The sequence below is a fragment of the Channa argus genome, chromosome 9 (genome assembly GCF_033026475.1).
Source record: "Channa argus isolate prfri chromosome 9, Channa argus male v1.0, whole genome shotgun sequence".
Classification (NCBI taxonomy): Eukaryota; Metazoa; Chordata; class Actinopteri; order Anabantiformes; family Channidae; genus Channa; species Channa argus.
The window spans coordinates 10,965,279-10,978,566 of NC_090205.1; the positions used below are offsets into that span (position 1 = coordinate 10,965,279).

At 39.2% G+C, this 13,288-nt stretch overlaps 1 protein-coding gene across 5 annotated transcripts; it reads right to left on the reverse strand.

Moving 5' to 3' along the window:
- Positions 1–49: 49 nt before the first annotated feature.
- Positions 50–12,967, reverse strand: tfg (trafficking from ER to golgi regulator). Of its 5 annotated transcripts, none has more exons than XM_067515422.1 (8): positions 12,813–12,967; positions 10,758–10,972; positions 10,310–10,393; positions 7,120–7,266; positions 5,904–6,071; positions 5,651–5,797; positions 1,378–1,455; positions 50–1,241 (listed from the first exon to the last, which is right to left on the reverse strand). In XM_067515422.1, the coding sequence occupies exons 2-8, from the start codon at positions 10,939–10,941 to the stop codon at positions 829–831; spliced, it is 1,221 nt and encodes a 406-aa protein (XP_067371523.1). In that variant the 5' UTR covers positions 10,942–10,972; positions 12,813–12,967; the 3' UTR covers positions 50–828. The 5 variants fall into 5 exon arrangements, with proteins under 5 accessions (XP_067371523.1, XP_067371522.1, XP_067371521.1 ...); XM_067515421.1 differs by having other exon boundaries at positions 50–1,244; XM_067515420.1 differs by having other exon boundaries at positions 1,363–1,455.
- Positions 12,968–13,288: the final 321 nt, after the last annotated feature.

Consider the following 13,288-nt stretch of genomic DNA (forward strand, 5'->3'; position numbering starts at 1 on the left):
CACAAGGCCAAGAGCAACACAATAGCAAAACAAAAAGATAAAGGCTCCATCTGGGTCTTGATCTTTTATTAGGTTAAAGAAAAAAAACTGTTACAGTTTATACATAAACAACTAATATCACTTAGGTGGAATTTGATTTGATATTTTAGTAAAAACCAGTGATAAGATTAAAGAGAAAAGGAGAGAGAAACAGCAAGCTTTACTGAAGGTGAGAAGATAAACAGAAGAAGCCAGGAACTACACTCCCTATTAACAATCCCTTAGTGTTCCCAACATGGGCACTTTCATTGATACGTCCTAATACCGACATGGTGAAATTGATCAATTAAACAAAAAACAACAAAGGGGTAACTTTTCATTTAGGTAGTGTCTTATAAATTCATTTATGCACCGTAAACTCAACACAACTGCAGAAGAATTGCAGAATGTGGATCCTGATCTTACTCACAAAATGAAGTGTTACCATAAAAAGAACAACAACAAAAAAGTCTATGCAACAGCCTGTTTTGGTCTCCCAGGTTTTTGCATACAGACATTTTACGACCGACACAGAAGGACAGAGCAGACAGTGGTGCCGACAGAGAGTGGGTTGGGGGAAAACACAGCAGGGGCAGAACAGATTGGTGTGTTGGAGCGACGGCACATAAACACTAACCACCAAGACTGGAGGAAGGTTGCTTGTTTAATAATATTTGTAAGATAGAGTAGAGGGGCAGAACAGCAAACCATGTTTTCTGCACCCACTCCAAACAGCTGGAGCCACATAGGATAAGGGTTTGGGAATTGGGTTTGTGTGTGAAAATTGGTAACATCTGCCATCCTCTCCTTTTACCGGTATCCAGGGCCTGGCTGAGTGTACCCCTGACCATAAGGGGGGCGATTGCGTGCATACGGGTTAGCAGCTCCTGGTGGAGGGGTGACTGTGCTGCCTGGGGGCGGGGTGTATCCTGGGCGGCTCTGGTACCCTGTGGCAGGCTGGGAGCTGGGCGGCAGGCTGTAGTTGGCTGGTTGGGTGGCCTGGGAACTATAGTTTTGGGGAGTGAAGCCTCCTGGTGGATACTGCTGAGCTCCCTGAGGTGGATGAGGCTGCTGCTGGCCACCCTGGAAGCCCGGGGCTGGGGCTGGACCTGGACCGGGGGCAGGAGCCTGGGAGGAGGGAGGTGTGTAGTTCTGAAATTGCTGCTGCTGCGGGCCAGGCTGAGGGGCTCCGGGCTGAGGGGCTCCAGGCTGAGGGGTATATCCTGCTGAAAGAGAGGAGGAGAGTCTCTTTAATTCACAATACAGAGAGAAAAAAATCCACCTCACTTCACATCACAGGAGCTTCTGTTTGTCTTCTTAAATCCTGACCACTTATAGTCTTACCAGAGTATTGCATACCGTACTGATGTTGCGGTGGGGCACCTGGTTGCTGTGGTGGGTATCCACCTGGAGCCTGGTATTGCTGGTACACCTGACCTAAAGGAAAAAAGGAAGGCATTATGAGAAGATATTCCACATTTAACTTGTCATTCTGTAATGCTGATAAATTCTAGAGGCACTTTAATAAACCTTCATTTACACTTCCAACATGAGTTTCCTGTGGTCAGTTCACAAGTCTGATTGTTGTTCACCTTGGATGTGCACTTAAGCCGAGTAGTTACAATCTTTACTAACGGACTAAAGGCTACACAAACATTTGATGTCAGGCTCTCACTCGTGCTAATTATAGTGATCAGGGATAAAATAAATGCTAAAACAGCTCAGGGAGCCATTTTAACAATTACCACAGTTCACCAGCAAATTCATGTTGACTTTGAGCTACAGAAAGGCAGACAGGTCCCTTAGCAGATGTAAACACACAGAGACAAGAGAACAATACTCGTACAATGTGCTGACACATTTCTGTCGCTTCCTGTTAGACATTTTTGAAAAACGACCAACTTCACACAATCTAGGTACATTAACATGATGAAAGATGCTCATTATTTAATTATAAAGAAACCTAAAGCATTTAGTTAAACAGATACCACATCTGCATGACAAGTAAACCCTTGTTTGAGTCTTTGTTTTATGTTTTAAAAGACACTGAAACATATCTTCCTTGTTATTTTAAGGTAATTATCAGGTTTTCCACTAAATGCCTAACTCTTCAGCCCTTTAACAAAAACTTACTCCCAAATCTCCAGCCTGGACTCTGAACTGTAGTGACAACATAAAAGGCACAAAGGAAGAAAGGATAATGGAAGAGGGCTGTACCAGGGTTCACTGGTTTTGCATGTGCTGTTGACACTAGTGCTGATTTTCTTGCTGAGAAGAGACAAACTATTATTCTGCACTCAGAGGAGCTCAAAATGCATTCAGAATCAACTCCACATTGTGTAGGAAATGCTTAGTTTGGATCTAGTGGATAATAATTCATAACATATCATGGAGCACAGCAAGTGCATGCTGGCACATTTAAATGCATCTTCTTGCTGTAGTATAAGCTGTTATTGCTCAATGTGTCTGTGGTCAGAGAACAACTCTTTACTTTAAAGTCGGAGTCGCTTGACCACTAAATATTTAGCTACAGTGTACCCCTGAACTGAATTTAGAAGCTCTGACGCGGTGTTGTGACTGTTATCTCACTAAAACCTATAACATGAACATCAAGCTCTTCATGTGTAAGGAGGTGTGTGTGTGTGTGTTTTCTCAAAATCTGTAATCCATCATGAGTGTTACGTAAGAGTGACAGATGGGTGCATGGCTATTAGACCACTTTAGCCTGAAAGTTCACTCCTCTCCCGAGTAGCCAAGAGGTCAGTCATTAGAGACAAAGATATGCCTGGAGACAGGCAGGGAATTCAGCGTAGCACTGCTCCAGGAGAAAACCCCAAGCTGGAAGAATGAAGCAGAGTTTGGCTGTAGTTTTGGTGAACTTTACACATGCCTTAAGAAGGAGTCATGAGAACACGGCCCTATTTTGGATAAACAATTTGTACCAACCCATCTGCCCATCTGATAAAGACCCTTGCACAAAAGATCTAAGCTACATATGCACATGTCTGTTTAGTTTTGTTTCTTTCTTGCACAGATGTTAATTATTATCACAATGGATTGAAATCATTACCATCTGCTTATGAATATGGTTAGCAGCATTGCTATGGTAACAGGTAACCTAAGTTTGCATTAAAAGTGAGTTCAAGGCTTCATTTAATTGGCCACACACGGCTCAACTGGCATCAAATGTCATGGTTGGCCTGTTATAAATTCATGTGTATTGATTTGCTGTTCTGAACCACCTCAAGGTGGTCTGCAACCAAAGATGGAAATAGATTAGAGAGAGGCAGAAGAGAATACTAGCTACCTGGCTGAATCAAATATTCTTGGGTAGTCTTAGTTAAAAAAAAGTTAATATGTGAAAAAAGAAAACTGGGGTTTATCCTAATGACTTATTGATTATTTCAACTTCTCTAACTTCTTCCTTACTAGTTTTCAGAAAAACACACACAAACTCAAAAACACAAATGCCATTGTTGTGTTAAGATATGTGTTCTGTGTTTTGGTTTAAATCTAAATTTTATATATTGACGCAATGAACCCTTGTCACAACCATCACAGAGCAAGAGAGAAGGTATAACATTGATACACTATTTGCAACTTGAACTTATTACTCAATAATCACAATTCAACAAAAACATGTCTTTTTATTTCCTCCAATAGGCCAATTTTATACGCATGCAAAAATTGGACTGATTGTCAGACCTCCACAGACATTTCACCACTTCAGAATCCAAAAATCAAATCAGCAAGAACAAGTTACTACACAACAAAGTCTCTTGTTTCTCTCCATCCTTATGTTTTGGAAAGAAAACAATCCCTGAAGAGCTTTCTCATGAGCTGGCTTATTGTGCACAACATTGTGTGTAGCTGGCTAACCCAGTGACTAAGTCCCCCTTATGGACCAACTAAACGCTTACTGAGCCCTGTGCAGCAGCTCTGCTGCGATATTCAGGCAAACCACAAACCACCAGTTAATGGATGCAGTAATGCCACATGTGTGCTAGTCTTCAGGGCTGCAGGTGTGTTCAGGCGCCAGCAGTGGGACTACTCTCCTAGAGCATGTTACAACTCTCATAGTGTCAAACATGAGGAATACTGTGCTCCAAAGCCCTCCATGTTCAACTGTGCCAAACCACAGGATGAAAACAGTCCAATCTGCTGGTTGAAATGTGGTTACCAATGCAAAATGCTTCACCTGTGGCTGCACCTGCCTGGGCCCTTCTTCACAACAGAAGGTGAAACAAGCCAGGAAACTCCCTGATGATAACAAACATGCCTAAATGAAGAAAATAGATATGGGAAACTGACAGAGAAGACCGCCCACTATGACCTATTTCCTAAGAACATTACAGAAAGTTTCATTTTTGCCAACAGCCTGATCATTTATCTTCATCTAAGCCTCAGCTTTTAGTCTAAAAGGTCTGTGTTAAAGATTGCACTCTGGGAAATCCCAGGCAAAACAAAGCTTGAGTAGGAAGTTTAGGGCATCACATTCAGTCAAACTTATTCAACAGGGAGTCAGATTTTAGTTAAGCCACACTGGTGACAGCATTGGAAAAACAACCTATGTAACAGCGACGCTGTTGAAGAAAGAGTGATTGCTTAAACACACACTTGAGTACATTATTCAAATTAGAAAACATGTCTACATTTGTGTGTACAATTTTCATGAGAAATATAAAATGATGCTGTATAAATGGTGCTTGAAATTTTGAACGGTTTAGAATTTTCTTATTTCAGCATAAATATGACCTCACAACGATCAGATTTTTATGTTGCTTCTAGAGAAAGAGGACCCAGTTAATTTGCTGAAACAGCAGGCCTGTGTTTTTACAGATCATGACTTGAACAAAAGAGATTGTTAAGACATCAGCAGTAGTAGAAAAAAGACAAACAAGACAATACAAAACAGTTTGGACTCCACCAGGCAGATCAACCAACAAAGATCACACCAGTAGAAAGGTGTGCAATAGACCAGGTGGTCACTAAAAACCCTAGCGTAACATCTAGGCCTCAATCTAGGCCTCTTTTGCAGTAGCTGATTATCAGTGTTCCTTAACAGTGGTGTGCACGGCAAGGCTGCAAAGAGGGAACCACTATTCTCCAAAGATTTAATTTGCCTGTCAAGGCTAAGTTAAGTTGGAAGACAGTTGAAAAACTGCTAGAAGAATGTTCTGTGGAGGGAAGAGGCCGTACAACTTAATGCATGAATGATAAACATGTTTGGCTATGATAAACCTGGTGGTGGCAGGTACTGCTTTGCTGCCTTTAGACCAGGAGGACCTGCCATCATCAATGGACCTATGAGTTCCATGTTGTATAAGCAAAGCATCCTGAGTTTAATACTGCAATCCTAAAAATGTCACAAAAGACCTGAAGAAGGAAATTTTTTGTTAAAGTGGCTATTGCAAAACACAAGTGGTTCACATACTGTCCCCCAGATTCAGTTATTTTAGACAATAACTAAGTGTTCTTGTCTTATTTATTTAATTGTCCACAGAACTCATTTATTCATCTATTTTTAAGACTTATGATCCTAAATTCGATTTTCACACATGTAAAAATAGGCAAAAATGTGCCACTGTATGTGTATTTTTCTAGAAACTAGCTTTATGCTCATAAGTCTTACCATCCATGCCAGCTGGGGGTCCCTGCTGTACTCCAGCGTAGGGAGCCTGTGGATGTGGGGGTACTCCAGGTTGAGGGGCTGCAGATGAGGAGGAAGCAATGCTGTCAGGGGTTCCTGAGCGCTCCTCTGCTGTAATTGCTGGGGGAGCTAATCAGACAGTACAGAGGGAGACAAATATGCAGTGATAATACTGAATGACTTTCTTATCTGACAGATATAGACTGAAACAAAACATAATTAAAGAGAGAATTACCTTGGGCCTGGTCTTCACTCAGACCGAAAGCAGAGATGACATTCTTGTTGACCTCGTCCTGATTTTTTAATGGGTCGAACGCTGACATGCTGGCTGCACTGACTGGAGTGGCATGTTTCACTGTGGGGTCTACTGCCACAACTTTGCCCTCACGTCCATCCACCGATTCTGGGAAGAAAAATATATACACAAACAATAAATTATTTAAATAATCAGAGAAACGTTTAAAAACCAGCAGGGAAGAAACAAAAAATGTGGCAATAATTATGCAAAGCAACATGCAACATCTATTTTCAGCTGGAAATTCATTTTGTAAAAATAAACTTTATGCTACATTATGAAAACAAACATGGTATAACTCACGAGGATTTTAGTGTTACAATACCAGCCTGGATATGACCCCTACCCATTATATTTTGGCAGGTTCCAATCTTAAATAGGAATTAGATTATGATTTTTAAAAATACATTATGAGGCACAGGTTAACAAGGATGTACTGGGTGGGCATTATTTTAATCCTGTCAACTTGGCTTCTCAAAACGTTTTATATTTACATACATTTCACTATTCAAATGCAATAATAATGTGTTTTAAAAGATAACATAAATAAATAAACAGAGCTTCCTACAGTGAAACTGCATTGCATACAGGGGCCACCTGCAATGCCTTCAGAGACCACCAGAGGGCTATGAACCACTGATTGAAAACCCCTGCTGTGTTAACCTAACTTCATCCACCATTTCTGTCTCCTCCTCCCTTCATTTACATTTTGGAATAAAAAAATGCCTCAGTTTAGAAGGTCTCAAAATGGCAGTAAGTATGTGGAATATAAAGTGATGCTTGTTAAGGAGGCTGTGCAATCTCCATCAGTTGCATTAGGAGACCAAACACACAAGGTCTAAAGATCTGACATTAAAGAAAGAAATCACAGCAACAGGATTTAAAGCTTATTGTGGATCTAATATATTTATCTTAGATAAAAACATTTTTTTGAAAGTTGTGTTCATCAGTTTGTAGAAATCATGAGTTCATATGGGATGGTAACATACAGATCTGACATATAGGCCAAAAACATTTTCTTTGGTGTGGAATTGTGTACTGCAATTTCTTTTTAGACATTAATATATACACAGATTTTTATTACCTGTAATAAACTAATCATTACTGGAGGCTCCAACTACTATGTTTAAGTACGCATGTGTACTGAAGTACTTACCACTCTCTGGTGCTGTAGCAGCCAGTCCAGCCTCTGTCGGGGGCTCCAGACTATCCAAGAGGTTGTTAACTTTATTCCTGAGCTCAATGAGCTCCCTGCGCAGGTATTTGACCTGACTAGACTCCAAAGGCCGTGGCTGACCATTTACTGCAGGGAGACAAAGGTGAAGAAATCAAAGACAAGTGACCCAATGAAACAAATCCTAGACATTTATTTGAATGTGACTTGAGACTTGTAGTTCTCTCTCTCTCTCTCTGCGCAGCTGGTGCCAATTGTGTGACCTTAAGGAGGAGGATGGACAGAGGTTTTAAAAAGATACATTACAGCGTCTACAGGTTCTGGTTCAAATTTAACACAATTATTTAATATTTGGGGAAATATTGTTTTGAAGATGAACCATTTGTTAACATAAATCAATGTCTAGAACTGAATTACAGTCACAAGTTCCTAGAAATATTTCAGACTGTACAGACATGTTAACAACTAAACAGATGGTAAATCAAACAAGAAACCCTGAGAGTACTGTATATACAGACGACTGATACAGCTGTGTGATTTTCTGGGTATAAAATGGCAATACACTGCTACCACATGACTTTTCTTGCACTGAGGCAAAATAGTGTTTGCTGTATGCAACTCTCAATCATTTAAAACCGTGTTGGCAAAAAAAAAAATGTACTTAGTAACAATATTTGTATCATGTGACTGTTAGCCCATGATGCTACGTTTTTCCATTCATTATTTAGATTCTGCACACTCATTGTTGCAGATCATAAGTGCTTTTACACACAATTGCAGCTCTTTAGCTAGTAAAGAAAAAACAGCAGACAATAACATCTGCATCATTTTAACTAAATACAATGGATCTCATTTTTGAAGTACCTTAGTTTGAAAGAGCTGTTAATTCAGCACCTAGTACCATGTGCACATTGTGAATAATGATCAGTCCAATTATTGTTAGCTCGGCCCTCTGAATCCGTGAGATTATAGGGATCACAATTTTTGGGTTGAATTCACATAGCTATTCTTCTTTTGATATCATCACCACACCCTGACAACCGATCATTTAACTAACAATGAGCAAGGGAGCAGTGGATGGTTGGGCACTGGACTCTGTGAAATGATGTTACTTGCAAAGGAACATGTGTGTCAATCTATTAGTTCTATTTAATTAAAGAATTAAATATTTGTTTTTATACCTGACCAATCTGCTGAAAACACAAGCCTAAGTTCTTTAACAATCTTAAGACTACAGTACATGGGCCTGTACTGCATGGGTTACTCTTCTTTCAACCTTCATTTTTTGTGGTACAAATTGACTGAGGAACAAAGTTTCCATTGCCAAAGAATAAACGTGAGAACAGAGACAGACATTCCTTTCTTACACAAGTTTCTCTGTCTGGGAGGATAACGCTAAACAGAGGCGCATCTAGTCATGAGGTAGTGCGATGAAACATTGCTCTCGCTCATTCTGGATCCTAACACATGTCTTAGGATATTATTTCCACGTGAGGTCATGCCATGTCATGAAGAGCCAGGAGTCTATTTCATTGGGAGCGATAGACAGACCAATAAGGATGAAACAATATTACTGATTGATAAGAGCAGGAACAGGAGGATATACTGTGAAAATAACATGAGAATCAACTTTGACGTGGACATTATCAATTGACTGATTGTGTGTTAGTGAACTTCTAAATTTGTGTGAGCCATTTAACATTTAAAATCATAATGATACTATCGTATGTATGATGACATGAAGTGCTATGGCCTGGAGCCATGTTTTTTTTAAAGCTGATATCAATATTGTGTAAACTTAACACCTTAAACCTTTATTCATGTCTGTAATCCCATTGTGGAATGTATGAGTCTAAAGAACATTTAGACTATCCATCAGCTAAATACTGGGATACAGCGGACTGTAAATCTCTAAATAAATAAAAATTAGAGGAAACTACTAGGAGCGTATGAACTTAAATCACATGTAATGGAGAAAAAGACTGCCAGGAGATATCATCAGTAAAAACAATCAGTTGTAATTTGATTGAAAAAAAAAAAAAAAAAATCCCAGATTGCATATTTGATGAGTAAAAATTATTGAATGAAATGTACTTTTAGATTTACATTGTGTAAGGATTTTCGTTATTTTTTGAGATGAAGTTTTCATTTGATGAGAGAATTTAAGTAGCTTATTTTTATAAATATAATAAGCTGAGAGTGTTTAAATATATATTGCCAACCTAAACAGAAAACATTTGCTAGCCACTATCCTGTTGTGTTGTTGCCATGTAATTTTGGATTTTTGAATGCACATGCATGTTTCCCTCCTATTCAAGTATTTATCAAGAACTCTTTCTTCCCCTCTGCCATCAGACTCCTATACAGCTGATAGGAGTTTGCAATCATGGATATTTTATTTTGCTTTACTGTATGACATTTATTGTGGACAGCAAAGTAAGAATTTCATTGTGCAGGGAAACATGCTTTCTGTCTGTGCATATAACAATAAACACTTTGAATCTTGAATCTTATTCTAATCATAATTTGTGAGGCCACATTTGAGATCATTTCTGACACAAACAAATCTTATACCAACTTGTTAGTGTAAAGCCTACTGGTTGGTTTGGTAAAGGTCACAGTTAAAGCCACATTCCCACATAGGTACTGAATGACTGTGGGCTTAGCTGGGCTAGGGCGTATCATAAAATATGATTTGGAACCAGTATAACTATACAAATGTGTATTGTATGGTTTGTACATTCATCTATGGCGTGGCCAATTGTTTGTTTGCTCAACTCTTGATAAATGACAAACTGGCATTCCATCCAATATTAATCATAAGGGAGTGCAGACAGCTTTTACTTGGACAGTGAACAGCTGAGATTTGTTGTGTGTAGCAAAAATTGGAATGCCCTCCAGTGACTGGTTGCTGTAACTGCCGTTCATGGTGCTGTTTGACCTGTTATGCTCCCACTACCTAACAGAATTAAGGAGAGCTAGTCTTAACAACATGTCTATCTCAGCTTCCCTTCTGTCTTTGTCAATTTTTGTGTAATGCAGTTCATCACAACGAAGCTATCCTATAATTATATGTATCAAGGGGCTTAAAGTTCATACTCCTAGAAGGAAACTTTACTTGCTGTATAGGTCCACGAAGGGACAACAGGAAGGAAATGCTCTAAGATCTTACCAAATAAAGTCAGTTTGAGTATTCTACTGCACTGGATGGCAAATGACAGGTCAGAGCTGTCAAAGATGGTAATCAGGTCATCGTCTGTAAAAAGGGAATAGAAGAAAACAGTCAAGTCTTCTTGTCAAGTAACTAAAGTGCAACCACACAATTATTTTGACTTGCTTTCTATGGCTTTAGTTTAGGATGTAAATGCACATTAATGCTTTTAAACTTTCCTCTGACACTCTATATTAAAGAAGAAGCAAAGAGATATTTGAATGTAGGCAAGTCAGAGGGAACTTTAAAGGCATTCAATTACATTTACTACTCAAACTAGAATCAAAAGAAGCAAGTTCAACATCAGCAAAGGCGTCCTTTAAGTCTCCTAAGTACAACTACCTTATAGTAAGTTGGCCTAAGGCAAACATCTGCAATTTTACCTATGAGGTTCTGTGATCTGACTCACCTTCATCCTTGTATTTGATGGTAACCTCGTCGTTACTCTGCAGCTTTCCCCTGAAGACACGCTGCATCATCAGCACCAGCTCATCGTAAGTTATGTCTTCGTTATGGATAGGAATACGTCTGATGTCATCGCCTAACTGTGCTTTGATGATCAGCTTCCCGCTCAGGTCCAGCTGGCCGTTCATGGTGCTGTTTGACCTGTTATGCTCCCACTACCTAACAGAATTAAGGAGAGCTAGTCTTAACAACATGTCTATCTCAGCTTCCCTTCTGTCTTTGTCAATATCAATTTTGGATAATGTCCTGTTATAGTTAGGTTAGGGTTAATTTGGCTTAATCTGAAATTGTGACAGAGGAACAGAGGGGCAAGCAAGGTGGTCAACACCCAACTTCCTACTAATTTAAAAAATTTAATTTGATGTGTTATTCATTTGAGCCAAGAAAGGCCAGCACTTCTCTCTACCGGACATCTGTTTCAGAGACTGTAATAAACAACTGTCGGTCTTGGTCATGAGAGGTGCGTTTAACTGATGTGTTTTACTTTATGAACACGATGGAGGCACAGATGAATACTAAACCTAAAATCAGGTTCTGAATTCACCCGCATTACCGTTTTATGTCACATACAAGCAGTGGAAAAAACATTTGGGTGCTCTAAGAGAAAGGATTTTTACTTCCTACTATGCTGTGCTACATCATCACATATGAAATACAATGAGAATAAAATGTACTTCTGAGGAGGCTTGGTATGTGCCCGTAGGTTACCAGGGCAGGGAACTTGTTTTACTGTATATAACTAAAATGTTGTTGCAACACTAATAAAGACAACGGCATTGAACTATCAGACGCTCTTTAGCTTTGCTGTGTTTTTGAAAGGCACCTTGACATTTACAGCGAGAAGGGGAGTGTTACGTTACTCTAAATATTTGACCAAGCAAGTGTCTCTCTGTAACAATATAGCACAGTTTCACTTAAGGTCTAAGGGTCAAAATCATCGAGTGAGGTGGCAAAAAACTGTCCTGTGCCTCTAGTTACAGACTTTGACCTAAATATCAGCCAGTTTGATAAGCTTCAATAAAATCCGTTATATAAATGATAGATGAAACTGTAGGTCGTGTCTCATCCCGTCTGAGACCTATCTTATAACTGTAACGTTAATCTCTGATACATTAATTAGAGTTAGCATAATAAGTGTGTAAAGATTTATTTGTTTCTCACCGGTTTATGACTAGTCGCCTGCTGGATTAACTACCTACAACGTTACAGTATCATAGTTTAATGTAAATAATACACTTCCTACCATGAATTTGATTCCAGATATGCTCCGGCTTTGCGTGTCCAGATGAATAATTAGATGGATGCTAGGGATTGTGTGGTAGCTAACGGTTAGCTTGAAGTTGCATCAAATGAAGACAATAAATTTATTTTCACCTTGAATACATAAGAGTTTGATGCTTCAAGGATAATCGTTTAAAATGTCATTGACGTGTTGCTTTAGCTTAGCGTTAGCTTAACGCTGACAGTAAAATACGCTCAATCGCAGAGTCATCTGTCAGTGGCCCATTACGAGAAATTCACTTTTGACTGCTAACACTGCCATATATTAGGTAAACGTTGTGACTTGAAACCCATAATACAGTTAGTTAATCTCCCGGTGCTCACATGTATGAGTTAGTCAGTCTTAATTTTACTTTATAGCAAAAATGTTCTCCAAAACCGGTTTGCTGTAGCTAACTTGTAACATTAACGTCACCAGGCTTCACCAGGCATTAGGAAACGCTAACGGGCCACTTAAGTCAACATATTCGTAAATTAGTGCGTAAACTCTGCATTCATTAAATTTTAAAGTGTCCGTCTTTTCCTAAGTAACTTCCCTTAACAACGAAATCATACTCGACACCTGTTTGTGCGAGCTAGCGTTAGCTGATTAGCCACCTAACGCTAATTCCTTAGCGCTAGTTCGCCAGCTAGAAACATACTCAAGTCGTGATAGCACAAATATGGCAGTGTGGTTAAAACTTAATTATATTGGGTATTAAAACAAACAACTTTTCACCTGAATCGGACGACTTGACCTCGCAGTATTTCACAGATTTGCCCAAACTGTGAAAATACAAATTCTTATGCTAGCCTAGCTAGATCCGGGAGCCAGGAAGATCAGGAAGCGTACTCCAGACTGTCAACGTCAACCAATACGTGGCATTCACTCCGCGCAGCCGCAGACCATCTGAACAAAGTGCGCTGTGGTTGACGGTCTAACATCAAATTTAAATTTGGGGACCATGTTTTCATTCTTTACAGTTTTTTCATGTATACTACTTTAAAATACTCACGTTTTGATGTTTAATGAGGATACCTAAAAATATTAGAATCTGACTTTCCTATCTGTATTGGCTTAAATACATTTTGGGTAAACAAAAAATAGGAGCGGTAGAGCTAATGGAGGAGACAACTACAACACATCTGCATAAATTTCTTAGATAAATACGCAGTACTATGCATACGTACTGGGAACTAAATAATAAAGTGGAG

What these genes read in the sequence shown, in the direction of transcription:
- tfg (XM_067515418.1), bottom strand. Translation starts at nt 10,941, where the DNA reads ATGAACGGCCAGCTGGACCTGAGCGGGAAGCTGATCATCAAAGCACAG. An exon ending in ACTCAAACTGACTTTATTTG is followed by an intron (nt 7,267 to 10,309) that starts GTAAGATCTTAG and finishes GTCTCCCTGCAG; the next exon opens with TAAATGGTCAGCCACGGCCT. An exon ending in GTACGGTATGCAATACTCTG is followed by an intron (nt 1,245 to 1,362) that starts GTAAGACTATAA and finishes CCTCTCTTTCAG; the next exon opens with CAGGATATACCCCTCAGCCT.